This window comes from Mytilus californianus, unplaced genomic scaffold, assembly GCF_021869535.1.
Source record: "Mytilus californianus isolate M0D057914Y unplaced genomic scaffold, xbMytCali1.0.p SCAF_4, whole genome shotgun sequence".
In the NCBI taxonomy this organism is placed as follows: domain Eukaryota; kingdom Metazoa; phylum Mollusca; class Bivalvia; order Mytilida; family Mytilidae; genus Mytilus; species Mytilus californianus.
The window spans coordinates 71,817,727-71,835,210 of NW_026262690.1; the positions used below are offsets into that span (position 1 = coordinate 71,817,727).

At 33.4% G+C, this 17,484-nt stretch overlaps 1 protein-coding gene and 1 long non-coding RNA gene across 3 annotated transcripts in view; both read right to left on the reverse strand.

Moving 5' to 3' along the window:
- The window catches only part of LOC127738451 (lysosomal acid phosphatase-like), a 49,430-nt gene extending 33,547 nt beyond the window's left edge, over positions 1–15,883 (reverse strand). Inside the window, exon 1 of the mRNA XM_052249710.1 lies at positions 15,776–15,883. Coding sequence (XP_052105670.1) covers positions 15,776–15,868 — 93 coding nt within the window. The 5' untranslated portion in view covers positions 15,869–15,883. The remainder of the gene's footprint in view (positions 1–15,775) is intronic.
- Positions 1,598–8,376, reverse strand: LOC127738455 (uncharacterized). Of its 2 annotated transcripts, XR_008000045.1 has the most exons (4): positions 8,264–8,376; positions 7,852–7,898; positions 2,708–2,786; positions 1,598–2,224 (listed from the first exon to the last, which is right to left on the reverse strand). It is a non-coding gene; the product is annotated as an uncharacterized LOC127738455 (long non-coding RNA). The 2 variants fall into 2 exon arrangements; XR_008000044.1 differs by lacking the exon at positions 7,852–7,898.
- Positions 15,884–17,484: the final 1,601 nt, after the last annotated feature.

Sequence of the window (17,484 nt, forward strand, 5' to 3'; positions counted from 1 at the left end):
TCCAGATCAACTGACGATATTTTATTGAACAAAAGTGGGAATGATACCCACGGGGAATGATACAGATGTGTAAAGCATGGTTGAGCTGTTGAATATTAGGGTCATGAGGTCCAAATTACATACAGACAAACAAAACATGGAGAGCTTTTATATATTTTATGTGACGATGACAATGAGCATGGCTAGAACTCGAAATGGTCGTAGTATGAACGTAGTCAGGTCGTAAGACGGGCGTGATGAGGACGGCATGAGCAGTGGCGGATCCAGAAATATTCATAAGGGGGGCCCACTGACTGCCTAAGAGGGGGCCCGCTCCAGTCATGCTTCAGTGATTCCCTATATAATCAACCAAAATTTTTCCCACAAAAGGGGGCCCGGGCCCCCTGGAAAACCCTCTAAATCCGACTCTGATGAGCGTGCTAGAATCGTACTCAGGGGCAGATCCAGCCATTTTAAAAAGGGGGGGTTCCAACCATATGTCCCCACTCAAATGAACCCCCTTCTGGATCCGCCACTGGTACTATGGTTTTGAACAGCGTAGTATAAACGTGGTAAAGTCGTAGTAGAAGCGTTGTTTGGTCGCGGGGAGAACATGATGGTCGTAATAACGTCGCTGTGAGATCGTAGCGCAATCTCTCTGACTAGATTCGCGCTTACGCTACGCTCTCGCTACGATGGTACAGCGATCTTAGCACGACCTTACTGCGCTCTCGCTACGCTTCTACTACGACCTGATTTCGGCACGACCGCACCACGATTGTTTTGAACATGTTCAAAGTTGGCCACGCTCATCACGATCATGAAGACCTCACCACAACCTTACTGCGATCTTCACGATCGCACTACGATCGTCAAAATTTGCATTTTTTTTCAGAGATCGTAGTGCGATCGTGGCCTTGTGTGACTGCGGCATAAGGAGCACTATTAAAACTTAAACCACTAAGTCGAAAACTCAAATACAAACTGTATGTACATAGTTTGAAAAACTGGATTCCCCATTTACTTTATTTCGTGTCATTCTTTTTTTATGTTTTTGTTCCAAGAACAGAATTCAATCCCTCAAAACAACCAGCTAACTACTTTTTCATGTAGTATGTCTCTGCTTGAACATAACATATTGTGATTAAAAGCACCGAAAACAAATTTTCAAAAGTGTTGGACAGACTGAATATTCCTGGATCATTTGATTCCATTTCATTTGTTCATGAAAACTGGGACCATTTATATTAAACCTAGTTGAAAATAATCCAAGTCAATATCCTATTGAGTTCTCATTCTAATTTTCATTGCCTTTGGTGGCTATTTTGAATTCTCTGTTGACCCAAAATAGTACCTATTGTGAATATGACTGTAATTGGCTGTTATATTTAGTTTCAGTGAGTTGGCTGGTTTAAGAGGAGACCAGAGGAAGCCTTGATGGTTGGTTATCTTGTCGGAATTATTTTACACTTTGTAATCTTTGTGTCTTTCATAGATTGCTACACAATGCCATACATACCTGTATTTTCTAACACTTACTTTGGTCTCTGGTGGAAAGTTGTCGCATTGGCGATCATACCACATCTCCCTATTTTATATTGATACAGATCCAAGAAAATAGAAGCTACAAGTATCATTCTATTAAACATACAAAATTTCTGAGAAAGGCAATTCTGTACTTTTGGATATATGTTTTTTTAATTCTAGACAATTTTAGTCAACTTGAACTTTCACATAGACAGTTAATTTATATGTGAGCCTGTCTGTTTTATTTAAATGGTTGACAATATATCATTTATCCATTTCATATCCTTGAGACATTAAAATATTCTGAGCATACATGTAACATGACATGGGAAGAAAGATATTCACACATACCAAATAGCTCTTATATTTGGGATATTACATGTGACTGTCAATACTAATATATATGTTAGTATTTTCATGATAACAGGTCTAATAACCACTTGACTTGGTTAAAAAAATCTTGGATTCTATGAAAAGGAATGCTTTTCCTTTTAAATGCAGCTTGAAAATGTTGAGTTGATGCCTATTAGCAATTTTAAGATCTGCCATGTCTGCTGTGCAGCTACATCTTGTTTCCTGGTATTTTAGAATTAATTGCATGCAGTCACAAAGGTCCAGACCTGGTATTGTTCCTTTTTTTTTAATATTTTATGATGCTCTTGTTAAAACAGTTTTTAAATTTTCAATATCTTTTCTGGTACATGTAGCTCATTTTTACCTGAAATAGAGAAGAGTCATATGGATATTTTGATAATATAAATAAAGAATAAACAAAATTGGCATGTAATTATATAAAGATCAGTGGCAGATCCATACATTTTCATAAGAGGGGACCCAGTCATGTTTCAGTGATTCTCTATATAATCAACCAAATTTTTCCCACCAAATGGTTGGCGGCCTGCTGCCCCCTTTCTAAATCCACTTCTGAAGATAAAATTGTCTTATTGTTACTGCTGATTCATTCAATTGTGTATACAACAGAGGAAAACAGTCCAATAAAATTATATTTTCTAGAAGTATGTTAGATAAGTAATGTACTATTGACAAACATTAACAAGTCCATTTGCCTTGCTTATATACTCAAATGACAAAAAATTGTTTTTCTTAACTGAAATATAGAACTCTTATAAATGTTTGTACATTCACTGATAAGCTGATACGTCATTTCTAATAATTATATCATACATGTATATGTACTTACACCTTAAATTCAAACAGTCTCTGTATGTTCATGTATCTCTTTCTTTCCATTCCACATACCTCTGCAATCAGATCAGCATCTGCAACAACCGAAAATTAAAAGGTGTGAAAACAAAAATTGAAATTTTCAAAGTGCAATTATATCAAAACAGCAAAGATAATGAATATAAGAAATGTGCCATTTTGCACATAAACATGTACCAAGGGGAAACTCCTTTCAAAGCTATACTTTATTTATTGTTTCATTGCATTAAATAGAAAATAGGGATAATGTGGCACAAAAAGCATATAAGATTTTTGAAGAAATTCACAGACTTTATACTGAGATTTTCGTTATAAAATTTATAACATAGATAACTCACTTGTTTGTCCATGATGTGCTAGCGTTTGTTATTTACAAAAAGGCCTAAATAACCTTTACATTCTAAAAAACCTTGTGCTGAGTCACTAAAGTCAAGTGCACCCTAGAAGGTGTACTTGAATTGGTCCATATTTATATTTGTTCTAACCAATATTTTGATTTATAAACTTGTCCTAAGGAAATCATTGCTAGCACTGCATGCAATAATGCTCTATCTATCAAGCATAGAATGGTCAAATATTAGAGTACAAGGGAATGGCTGGATTTTCATTAAAATTTCCATGTTTAGCATTGAAACAACAAAAGGGTACATAATCCTTAAAGAGCTCTAATTAAGAGCTCATGTTCCTTGTTATTAATATTTATATATGCAACCGACTTTAAATAAAGATTACTTTGCTATTCTTTACTTAAATGACTATGACATGTATGAGACACACTTTTCATATAATCAGACATATTGTCTCATTGGCACTCATACCACATCTTCTGATATCTATATACAAACTGTATATTATTTCAAACAAAGCTGTCCAGTCTTTTGGTTTTTTTTTATGGTCATGATCATGGATTAAAATCAAAGCACTGTAAGCGCTGTAGGCAGTTAACCAAAAACCAAGGCAAACATAATTATGAAAACTGTGGCTATGTTGCTTCATTTTTTTTAAGATTTAAAAGAACAAACATTAAACATTCATATATTGTGCATTTATGTTCATTTAATGAATTAATTATTAAGGCAAATAATTCATATTTTATCAAGGTTTTCAAAAGCAACGCATATATCAAGTATATTTTTAATGGTCATGTGTCTGCAGTGGTACAAGTTCGAAATGATTGCAGTTGTTCTAGTTGATAGTTAACGTTGGTATTAGTTGACTGTTAGTAGTTCAAGTTGACTTAGTACGAGCTTGTAATAGTATGCATGGACTTGCTTCCCTGGAAAGAAAACTGAGTTTGTGTTCTACAGTGCAAAAGTTATGAGACACAAATCAGACAAATGTTTACTACTACGGGGATCAAAGGTGAGGTCTGACTGACCTGCCCATAGTAAATGTAAATGACCCCCGCCTTCACCCCAAGTCCATGATGTCTAAGTTTGGAATAAAATGACAGGTGATTATAATAAAGTTGGTCAAACACTCTTGGGCTTGAAAGATATGTTTTCTTTAAAATGAGCCATATTAAAATGAAATTTTTTATAGAACCAGAAATTATTCAAAATATAATTAAGGTAAATTCTTTAAACCTGCTCATTTTTTGCATCAATAAAATTTTATAATAAACAAGAAATAATTGTAACAGAATGCTGTTACGAAGTCTCCCAAACAAAGCTGCCATAATTATTCATTCCCATGGTCGCCTGACATTGGGCAAAGTCTAGTACACATTGATTAGGTCTAGTAAAGTGATATGCATATGTGATGCCTATGAGATTGACCTTGTATGTCATTCAAATCTGTTTGAAATGACGAACAGGAATGAATATGGTTTAGGAGTTGGTATCTCAAACTTTTACAAGTTCTTAAAACACACACAAGAGGGGATGGGGTGACCTTAGAGACTAACCCTATGTTTCATTTGATTTTTTATGTTGTCCCATACATGAATATATATATGGTTTAGGGGTGGGGATCTCGTCCGTTATCAAGTTTTCAAACAGGAGGGGGTGGGGTGACCCCAGTGACTTCCCCTATTTTTCATTTGATTTGTTATATTGCCAAATACATGAGTATATATGGTTTAGGGGTGGGGATCTCATCTGTTTCCAAGTTATCAAACAGGAGGGGGTAGGGTGAACCTTAGGACTCTCCCTATATTTCATTTGATAAGTTCTGCTGTCCCATACATGAATATATATGGTTTAATTAAGAGGTCGGGATCTCGACTGTTTCCAAGTTCTCAAACAGGAGGGGTCGGGTGACTGCAGGGACTCCCCTATATTTCATTTGATTTGTTATATAGTCCCATACATGAGTATATATGGTTTCGGGGTGAGGATCTCGACCGTTTCCAAGTTCTCAAACAGGATGGTTTACAGTGACCATAGGAGCTGCCCCTATATTTCATTTGATTTGTTATATTGTCCCATACATGAATATATATGGTTTAGGGTGGGGATCTCGACCGTTTTCAAATTCTCAAACAGGAAGGGGTAGAGTGGCCCCAAGCACTCAACCTATATTTCATATGATTTGTTATATTGTCCCATACATCAATATATATGGTTAAGGGGTGGATCTCGACCGTTTCCAAGTTCTCAAACAGGAGGGGTGGGGTGACCCCCAAGGACTCCCCCTATATTTCATTTCATTTGTTATATTGTCACATACATGAATATGTATGGTTTATGGGATCATTATTTTTTTGTATGCTCCAATGAACAAATTATGTCTTTAAGAGAAAGATATATACCTACATATTACACACAAAATCCTTCCCAATTGAAACTTACTGGTCTATTATCACACTGTAACGTGCCACTGCTAACAAAAGTGTGCATGTTTCTAAGACATATTGAAAAAATATTTTCATAATACAAAGCATGTTACAATAACTTCATATCCACGTTGCAATTAAGAATTTTGCAAACAAATCAACCAACTATGGTTTATTTCAATTTTATTGTATGATATCACTTATTTATTTGTTGTGTGTCTTGCTTGTAAATGTATAAGTATATATGTAATTGTTAATGTATAATTGTTATCCTCTTGTAGCACCATACGTGTGCTTAAGTTTAAATAAATTGTCTTGTCTTGTCTTGTCTTGGGATCTTGACCGTTTCCAAATTCTCAAACAGGAGGGGTGGGGTGACCGCAGGGACTCCCTCTATATTTCATTTGATTTATTATATTGTCCCATACATGAATATATTTGGTTATGGGGTGGGGATCTCGACCATTTCAAAGTTCCAAAACAGGAGGGTTGGGGTGACCCCAGGGACTCCCCTGTATTTCATTTGATTAGTTATATTGTCCCATACATGAATATATATGGTTTAGGGGTGGGGATCTCGACTGTTTCCAAGTTCTCAAACAGGAGGGGTGGAGTAACCCTAGGGACTTCCCCCTATATTTCATTTGATTAGTTATATAGTCCCATACATGAATATATATGGTTTAGGGGTGGGGATCTCATCCGTTTCAAAGTTATCAAACAGGAGGGGGTAGAGTGACCCAAAGGATTCCACCTATATATCATATGAATTGCTTACATTCAGGTATCATATAATCTAGTTGCACTATTTGCGAAAACAAAGTAAGAAACTTCCAGCTATGTTAACTGACCCTTCAAAATTGAGAAAAAAATTGCAGTAATATGTTTATACTTTAAAAGCATCTTACATGCATTATCAACATTTATCACTGATAAAGAAGATTTATACTGTCACCAGGAACATATATATTGTTAGATATACTGTTCCCAGCTGTCACATTGTATTGGATTTTGACATTAAAATTTGTCAAAAAGTAATTTTGAGTTTCTGTATCAAATATTTTTTGCTTTTTCTTTCTTTTACATATATCTTTTGGTTTCCATTTCTAGTGTTTATATTTATTTACCATGCATAGATGTATTTTGTCACCTGCCTGAAATTTTATTTGTAGTTGATCTCCAAAACCCGGAATTACCCTTATCCGCTTCCGGAATCGGACCCGATATTGTAATTGTCTACACGGCATCCATTGTTTTTCAATGTTGTTTTTGTCAGTCAGATACGATTTTACTCGAATTTACACATTACTTGTAGGCGATTATCTGCATAAAGCTAGCGGTTGAACAAAATGAACATCGCTGTCATGAATAATAAAGATGAAAATACGTTTTGAGATCGTTTATTTAGAGACTTTGGTAAAAAGGTTTGCAAAGTTATTTTTAATTTTCTTTCAAGTGAAAGGTCCGTCGGGCGTAGCTAGTAACCAAGTCGAGAGTCCGATTGCAAAAGTGGAAGGTCGCGGACCTCGGACCACCGCTAATTTGAACCCCTGCCTCCAAATTGAAAAGATACGAAAATTTCGTCTTCTAATTTGAAATTGCCGCCAACAGCATGAACAGTGGAACTTATTAATAGACTACTGACGTAGTTGTAACACGTATTGACGACAAACAATATTCCTACGACTTTTGCCATTTGGGAAATCTAAACTACTTGTCTTTAAAGATTTTCGGCGATTAAATATTTCATACAATTGTTCTTTGACATCTTTGCCAAAAGCACAGGGGATAATAAACTACATAAGGATTCCTAATGTGCTCTACTTCCTATGTGCAACTTCAAAACTTTTGGGTGGTTCGACGATCATTTAAGGTTTTTTCTGGTCATATTTTTGTAATCCAGAATTAAAAGTATGAAAAAACTATTCAATTAGTTATAAATAACATTATATCCAGCTAGATAATAACAATGGCACGTATTTCAGCATTTATTGGGTAGAACACAAATCTAGGGTGCTCGCATAAGGCAGCTTAACTGCCTAAAAAATATGAGTAAATATACTTAAAAGTTCACAGGCGGATCAAGGGGGGTGGGGGGGGGCTTGGATCAGTCAGTGGGCCCCCCTTATAAAAAGTTCTGGATCCGCACTGAAGTTAATCACTTTGGTTGCCTTTATGAAAGGGGCAAAATGCTTACCATGTGCAAAGATTTAATATTGACCTGACAATTAAACAATGACTGAGAGTATACAACAGTACAACATGGTACATTTTTGTAAAAAATATACATGACTATATCAAGCAATGTAAATTATATAATAAAATCTAGGGTGTTATTCACTTACATTCTGCCAACACTTAAAGTAGGAACTATTTCTATGTTTCGTCATGACTGTGAAGTGAACAATTTATGAGGTGGTGTTTGATTAGCATATCAATAGAACAACAACAATGTCAACATGCAACTGCAAACTCGTTATTTTGTTGATTGATTTTATTTTTGTCATTCAACATCGAGTAGTAGAACTTTATACACAATTTGTAATGGATAATATGTCAAAAAATAGAATAGTTTATCTTTTTATTTCATTTTCTTGAAAAAAGTTGAAATCGCAAGTATCTTGCGATTTCGTTTCAATAATTTTCAATAGCACAACTTTTTGGTCGTCTGGTTACAATAGTTTTTACAGTGCGATTATTATTGTCATACAGATAGATCGCAAGTTCATGTTATGAACTATTATGTGGCAGACTTACGTGTCATTCTGATATATACGATCCGCTAAATCAACCTTTTTGTAAACACAAAACTCGGTCTTCCCCGCATAAACATGGCGGTTGCATTATAGTAAGGAGTTGTTTCCCCTTACTGAATAGTTGCACAGTGCAGAAACCGGAAGTTGAGGAACAGGATCCGCTACCACGGCGCCACCTATTCAGGAACGATAATTTGCTACTTTATATAACTGCGAAATTACAATAACGTTAGACGGGTTCACGTGCATAAACAGAAATGCGCTTTAAATTGTATAATATAATTCATGTTCAGTCGACCTTTAATTATTATATCAACGACTGAAATGATTTATAAACATCTAGATTGCAGATAACACTCGAAATTAACCCGAGCTCTTTCCACACGGAATTCAAATAATACTAGTTTGTCAATCGGTTGACTGCTTATAATGCAAAATACTAATATATCAAAAGTTTTTAAAACTAACAAAACACAATGATCGTTTCTCTATTTCCCAATGTAAATGAAATGAAACAAAAAACATTTTATATCGCAATAAGAAGAGGAGAGAATTCAACATTTCCGGATCTACTTGGAGCCTAATGACCCCCCACGTAGATAAGTTGGATATCGCGGAAGGAAGGATTAACCCGGCAACTAGAAAGGCATTAAAGCACTGCCTTTAAAAACAAGCTTGAAAGGATACAACGTCAAGCGGCAAAATCTATCACCAGAAATTACAAGTCAAGAGAGGATGGACGGGATACGTCTCTAAAATGCTTGCCTAACTGGAACTACAACAAGATATCCAGACAAGACGAACAAGGAGTTGAAGCCAGAAGTTAATATTTATGTAAAAAGTAGTTGAGGGGCTGATAATATTATTGCGTAAGTATTTCTGTATTGTCCTTGTTATTGGTCCATGTCTTGGTGTACTGCTGGCCGAGGACCAACAATAAGGCCAATACAGAAATACATGTAATAGTATCTTTATTAATTAACTACAGTGTTACAATTTTTTTTAATTTCATTTCACAAGAGATAAACATTTTTACCTTGAAGTGGAACTATCCAAATCTCAGTTTCTTTTTATAAGATGCAATATCTAATGATTTGGTGCCGTTTCCATGTATCTTCAGCCTGTTCTCATCTGATGAATTTTTCTACTCTTTCCAGTCACTATAAAGTGTTACAACTTTAATTTAGACACAACACATAAATAGTAATTGGAAAGGTACTGCCATTGCATGTGTAATGCAAATATATTTTTAAAAAAATAATGTAAGAGTTGAAATTGATACAACTATCCATAAGCCAATTGACCAAAGAACGAAGATTTTACTGAAATTATGAGGTCGTCAAGAAATGAACTTTGTGATAATTTACTCGTTCCCCAAACCTGAAATAATTCCATCGTCTACTTTCAAAATGCTTTTCAAATGAATGGGACCGTCTTTAACCTAAAATATATGCCATACTGAACGTTTCAGCTTGTTTATGGTGAGTAAATAAAAACTGCGTCGTACAAACAACTGTTTACTTTCAGTTTGAGTTTATCCTGACTTACGATCTAAAAACTAGAGAAGTTCCGAAATCCTGTTTTGGCCGGATCAGAACTCGGCCAATACGGAAAAAAATCTGTATTGGCCGAGTTGACATCTTATATTGCATATGCAGTTTTCATCATATTAAATACAATAACAGTGTAGTTAATTAATAATGATACAGTTACAGACTCTGCTGCTATAACTTTGTAAACAAAGATTCATACGCACCGCGTGGGTATAACCGTATTACTAATTTCCGATTATTAAAATCTTCGTAAATCTGGATAAAGACCAGTTTCTATCCAATGGATATCGAAATGATTCCGATTATTACTTTTTTAATGATTGAAAAGTTGAAATGGCATGAAAGGCTGACATTATTTAGGAGAACTATTTTGTCTAGCGATTGCTGATCATTGGAGGGTAAAAAGTCCAACACCATAACAAAACGGATCTATTTATCATGTATACATACCGATTGTTTACGATTGTAAGACATGTGCATAAAAGTGAAAGCTCGAATAAATATGAAAAATATAACAAAGGGATAGCTCCAAATACCATTTAATAACAAAAAACATATGGACAGGTCAAGATATCTTTTTGATAAATAAAATAACGTATGTAAACTGGTTCCCGTCCGACTACAACACTTTGTTCGAGTGTAGCGTAATACAAGCAGATTCCAGTTAGTAATAGTATGTAAAATAGTAAATATGAAACCGAGTGCGGTAGGCGGAGGCATAATCAACTTCCGTTAGTTCTGGTCAATGGTATCGGAAACATGCCGCTGATAGCGTCATTTTCCAAAAATAGAGTTTTTTTTAAGTTATGAATTTTTAAGATCCACCAGAAAAGTTTGGCGTCAAGTACTTTTAGTAAAAATTTGTTATTCGAACACACCTACTCTGTTGTTATGACTCATTAGACATGTTAGAATAGTATTTCACTTGACCCATATATTTCATCTTTTAGTACTGTAAATTTTCAATGTTACTGTTACCAACATACAGCCTAAATATATAAAAATAATAGAATCTGAAGCGAGATTATGTATCAAATATTTTTCTTTTATACATTTTCAAGACAGAATAGTCAACTCAAACACGCCTGAACCTAAAAAGGTGTACTTGACTTTCTCTTTTCGATGAAATTATTGCCTATTTTTTTTTTTTTTTTCCAAAAAACTATCACCAGAGGCAGAGATGCAAATTGATGCTTTAAAAAGATAAATCTATTATCTTTGTTTGGAATTTTTTTCTGCGGAATATATGCTTATGCACAAAAAAGATCCACATGTATTTGCACCTACCACAATCGACTGTTTTGTGAAAATTTGTCTATGATTTAAAATTTTACAAATATCTCGAAGCTCAATTCAATAATTTAAGTAAAAACACATACATAAGATGCATAAAATCCTAAATTAGACACATTCATTAAACTTTTAACAGTTTAAAGCCCATAGAAACAGATGTAAACAATTCAAATTTACCAACTTTGCCATTTTTACCTTCTCTAACATGTCTAACAAAGAGTTCCATTTCTTTTGTTTAATTTCAACTGGGTTTCCACCTGAAGCAATCTCTATCAGACGAATGGGACGGGCATTTTCATAATTTCATGAAGTGTGACTTATTTCTATTCCAAAAAAAATTAATGACTAAGCACTCAAAAACTGCAATGAAATAGGCCTAGTTATTTTTTTAAAAATAGAAGAAAAAGTTATGAGATCGAATCTTTCTTCTTATTATTCATTCACAAATTCATGATTTACCATTTAAATTATTATCCATAAGTATAAGCTTCTTTTTTACAATATGAGTCCATTCAGTAGAACCTGAATAGAATATATACATGTAGAATAAGAGAAAAAAATATAGGTATTTAGTTTAATTGATAAACATAACCACAAACATGACAAAAGAAAACCAATTTGCTTTTATTTCAAATTATGAATAATTTACATTGAGATAGCTTTGATTATTATTTCTTTTGTATAAAATATATAGAAAAAAATATTGCAAGGGAATTCAACATTAGATTTGGCATTATAACCCTTCTAGATCCAGTATGTGTGCATATTTTGGCTAGCCCTGGCCTTTAAGCAGTAGAAATGTATTTCTGTGTTAGCATTATTCAATTAAAGCAGTAAAATCATATACCAATAGTATTAAAGTAACTCATAGGATAATATACATGATATATATTATGTCCCAGAGTAACTGCAAAGCCCTATATCAGTCCAGGAATTGTTTTGAAAATGATACAATATGTTTACCTGAAAGATTTACAAATATCTGTAGTATAAAAATATAATTAATTATATATATATTTAACAATTACTTTCATTATGTTCACTGTCTATAATCATGATAATAGCATATGGTCCTAAAGTAAGTGCCAACAAAGGAATGTAACTCGTAAATAACTATCAGAACTGCTTCATCAAAAATTTTGACAGATCGAAGTGGCACATTTGAGTACTACAGCATATTAAGTGGCACAAATTTGACACAGACCAGTTCATAAAAAGCCCTATCACATTATTTAAATCAAATCAGCAAGTTTATTCAAAACAATTGTAACATACAGCATGCCTTGAAATGATTTAATATGCCTTTTTGAAGGAAACAGATTCGTTTCAGTTAAACAAAAATGACCAAAAATATTCCCAAATACATGTATGGTAGTAACATGACTTTCATTGGTGTCTTTAGAAATGGGGTCAAACTGGGTCAGTTTTCTGACTGTCAAAGTGGTTGTTCAACTCTTGTCAAGAGTTTAAAATTATTTAAACAGTAGACTTGGTTAAATAGTCGTTCTTTGTATATCTTATATATAAGATCTATTTTGTTACATCTTGTGATCTGTTTATTTGGCAATCGCCAATGGCAGTCAGCAGGGTTTAAGAACATCAGTTGTTCGACCTGCTAGTCAAATGTGTTTTGTTAAAATATACTTTTTTACTCATTTGGTCTTTTGGAAAATATTGTTTGTGCTGTATTTAGACCCCTCTACCAAGAAATTTGTTTTGCATGCACATGTATAAAAATTGCGGTTTTTATCCAACGCAATCATAGGTTTGAACGTTGTTTTCAATTTAGACTTGTTTATATTTGTATATTGTATATTCTAGGAGAATTTTATTACTTCAATGATACATATTAAGCTGATTCAATACAGTAATGTTATTAATAAGCAACTCTTATAGTTTGGAAAACTGACACTTATTTGTCTCATTTTTGTATGTTTTTGAAAAAAGTGTGTTACATGTATATCAACTTTGATATCAAAACAGAGCTCATATCAAATTGTATTCAATTGTATAAGATACTGATAAAATACTACCATAACTTCATATCAACTGCATAATAAAACTGTTGACATTATAGTATAATGCAAATGTTGAAATCAAAATGACATTACTATAACATGTTAACTATTCATCTACATGTGCATCTGTTATAAAAAATGGACTTCAACAAATTAAAAGCTACTAGGCCAAACAGGTAACATTACAAATTTCTGGTTAGGGGAGTTACTGTATACAAGAGGGTCTGGATGGGGTCTAGAGAATAATGGACGAAAAAAGTAAAAGAATAGAGAAAAACAGACCAAAAAAAATGGTGAATAATGGGGTGCTAAAATATAAAGAATGGAGGACAATGGACAAAGAATATACAGAATAAAGAAAAATGGCCTCATAAATTAAAGAATACAGACATTGACAGAAATGAAGAACCTCCCATCCAGACCCTCAATACAAACCACCAACAGAAATGAAAAGATGTCCAGAGCTCCAGATAAGCTGCGTATTTGCGTGATCACGCAATACAAATAATTAAAAACCCAATGCATTTGCCCATTGCAGGGTTCAATAACCCAATTAATTCAAAGGAAAACCCAATAATATGCCAAAACCATGAGTTCTTAACTCTTTTATTCGCTATCGTTTGCGTTATTTACCCTTATCTGATTACAGTCGTCGCGTAAATCTATTTTTATAATATTTATAATTGGAAATGTCCTTTCGTTCTTTTAAAATAGAGCCCTGCATCAAGTAGCTGTAATGGGTCCCTGTTGGAATTTTCCGTTGCTCAAAAGGTACACGTGTTTATGAAAACATTTCGATCTGCTCGGCGTTTATCCAATTAGCGTGTGACATGCTGTCATATTTTTTCGAATTGCTCGGGATTTATCATAACATACAATGAATAAAAACGAAAGTAAATGTCCGATAAAAATATTGAATAGAAGCATGTTTTCGGCTTCTTTTTGATAGCTGAGGGAAAGTTATGATGATAACAAGACTCAGCTAGTGGTTTTAGGAAGCGTCCATTGAACGCACGGGCGTGCTTGCGTACCTTAACGAGAACATTGCTATAGAACGATAAACACGGGGTTTCGTCAAAAACGAAATCAGTTGGAAAAAGTGAAAGGCCAAATCAATTATGACATGATATGTAGTTGGAAAGCATCGGAAACCAAAAGTTCTGATAAGGGACAACTTAACCCAGATATATGTAAATTGAATTAAACAAAAACAGTTTATATATTATTTTTTTCACTTAAGTTGATAAATGAATACACATATCCTTTTTTTACGTCAAATTATGCATCTTGACACTTTCTTTGTTTTGGTCTAATTGTTCTGGATGCTTAAGATAGTTGTCTTATTGGCAAGTGCAGTATAACATTGTCATTTATTTACTTGATGTTGCAGAATTATTTGTAAATTTGTAAAATGTGGTCTCCATCATTAAACCACCCTATAAATCTCAAGGTTTAGGGGTATATCTTAAATCTGGGTACTACTTTTTATTTTTTATTAAAAAGTATATCTGGCAAATAGGTGAAAGGACTTGCAAAACTTTCTTACAACACCTAAATTTCACATATATTACATAAAAATCTAAACACTTAGTAACACCTACCCCAACTATAAACTGTAGGGTGATCATATGGGATCTAGAAAGGCAGTTAGTTACTGTCCAACTAGTGACACCAGCTGCAGTTTACATAAGTTTTGAGAAAATACAAAACTGACAGAACGTTTAAAACGGGACACAAATTAAACGTACAATTGCTCGTCAGTGAATAAACCAAATAAAACAGCTAAGCACATATACAAAGAAAGAAACACATTTAAGATGGAAACACATCTGGGGTTGATATAATGTGATTATAACATGCCTAAATATTCAATATTGTGTTGATGAAAAAACCCAATACATTAAGGAGCTTGGTGGTGAAAAACCCAATTTGATATTTGCTTGAGGGGTGAATTGGAATTGATAATGCAATTAAAAAACTTTATCACCCAATTACATAAAAAAATGGTGGGTAAAAACCCCAATTTGTGAATTCTTATCTGGAGCTCTGGATGTCTTTTTGAAGTTGATACAAGTCTTGATTTGTATGTTTTAATCAAAATGTGCCAGAGACAAGCAGATCAAGGATTTAAAAGAGTGAGACCTATACAAATCCTTGAGCAGATCACTGCCTGATGTAACCATATTAAAATTTTTGATCTTTCCTACCTTTTTGGAAAATAAGTATATAGAGGGGAAGCACACATAAACCAGAAAACCACTGTTATTTTAAGATTTTAAGGATAACAGTAGTAACATAATAAATAGTCAAATAAGTTCAAATGTTCCAGATTTTTAATTTCGACCCCCAAAAAAAAACATGAAAAAGGGGGGAGGGTCCATACCCCAAAGACCCAGTGCATTTTTCATTCACATGTTCCATTTTAAGTATAAAATGTGGATAAAACAAATAAAAACTATTAAAAATTGAGACATAGGTACTCATATGGGGGGGTTGTCCGAGCAAAACCAGTTGAAATAATTTCAATTAAAGGAGGTATGGTCTATGGAGGTTGATAGTTGAAGTACAAGGAAGTTATCAGGAATACAAAATGTGGATGGATTGTTAATTATACAGTTATTTGTTATTTCAGCTAAATGAAAAACATACTACTTGCAACAAAACTAGATCTTGCTTTACTATTGGAATGAATGCAAAAAATATACAGATATTATTCAGAAATTTTTTCTGTTTTGATGACATGGTTCTGGTTATCTCCCTTCAACGAAACATTCTAAGATAAGGTTGGCAAATCCGTGCTAAGTGACAAACAACCAAACGAAAACACTCACAAACAGTGGAAAAAAAAAAACAAATAATGAAAAAAAAATATTTAAAAACACAAATATTTAAAAAAAGAAAAGAAAAGAAAGAAGAAGAAAAAAAAACTTTGTCAACAACAATAAGGCAAATAAGAATAGGCATACTTTTTTCTATCTGGTCAAAATGTATTGTAGGGAGATTTTTTTTGCTCCATTATTTATAAGGGTTTTTAGTCAAGTTAAATAAAAATCAAAAGAGAATATTTTTGTTCTGCATATTTTATTTTTAAATTGGAAAAGTATAGTTGAAATGTTTTACAATATTTAGTGTTTGATAATGTCATATCCTGTTGTAAGTAGCATCACAGCATCTCATTGCGTGAACCCTGAGGGTTCACGCATATTTATTAGTTACAAATATAGTCTATGGAGGAATATTCGGAAGCTAAATTATTGTTCATTCGGAACACCTATCCATCTTATCTGTATTAGCTTCCTGCAATTAAGAGCACCTCCATACGGTGTATCTAAGATATTTAAAACATGGCAATAAAGAATTTTCACAGATCGCTAATTCACATATCTGATAAATGATAATAAACAATCTATAGATCCTTTTCAAACATGTATATTTATTGTAAAGCTACATTTTATGCATTGCAAGGGTTTACTGACTTGAGCAAAGTTGGCAGTTGTACCCTTTGATAAACAAGTGAAAGTTAAATGGTCAAGATTTAATTATAACGACCTATGGTCAAAATGATGGTATCAAACATCTGTGTCTAGATATTCACAGAGAGATATTTTAAAATAGTGCTGTGGTTTCTACATAATGAGCTATAGTGGGCTTTGGGATTTGATTTGTAACAATAAAATCATTATGCACACTTGTCATTTTGACAAATCAGATAAAAAAAATCTGTTTCAAATGAAAATAAAACAATTAAAATAAAGACTGTTCGTTAATATACATTTTTACAACTTTTACTGATTCCTTTTTACAGTATTCTCTATCAATTAAGTTATCTTGTAAGTTAATTAAATGTTAATTTAATTCATTGATGTCACTATTATTTCAGTGACCGCTGCAGAAAGTCTTGACTTGTTCAAGAGACTACTGCATGCACATTAAATTTCAAGTCCCATGTTTTTATTTGCACCATGTATATAAATGTTATGTACAGCACAAATTATTTCCTTTCTGTTAAAATTATTTTTTGGACTTGTTAAGTATATAAGCGCACATTAAACAGTGACAGGATAGTCAACCAAATGACGGTGGTCACTGGCTTAGTGGTAGAAGTAGAAATTTCTTATATTATTCACACACTGTAATGCTCTTAAATTTATGTGTGTTTTGGATGTGCACTAGTGATTGGTAAATATTGATACGTTTCTGTGATTTTAATATATGTGACTTAACATCAAGAATTCCATTATTATGGAATCGTTCACTTTTGTACACTTCGGTATCTAAATAGAGGGTGGTAAAAGGGAGGGTCTGAACACGGAAACACATGAAATAACAAATTGCAAAAACGTTACACGGAAAAAAAC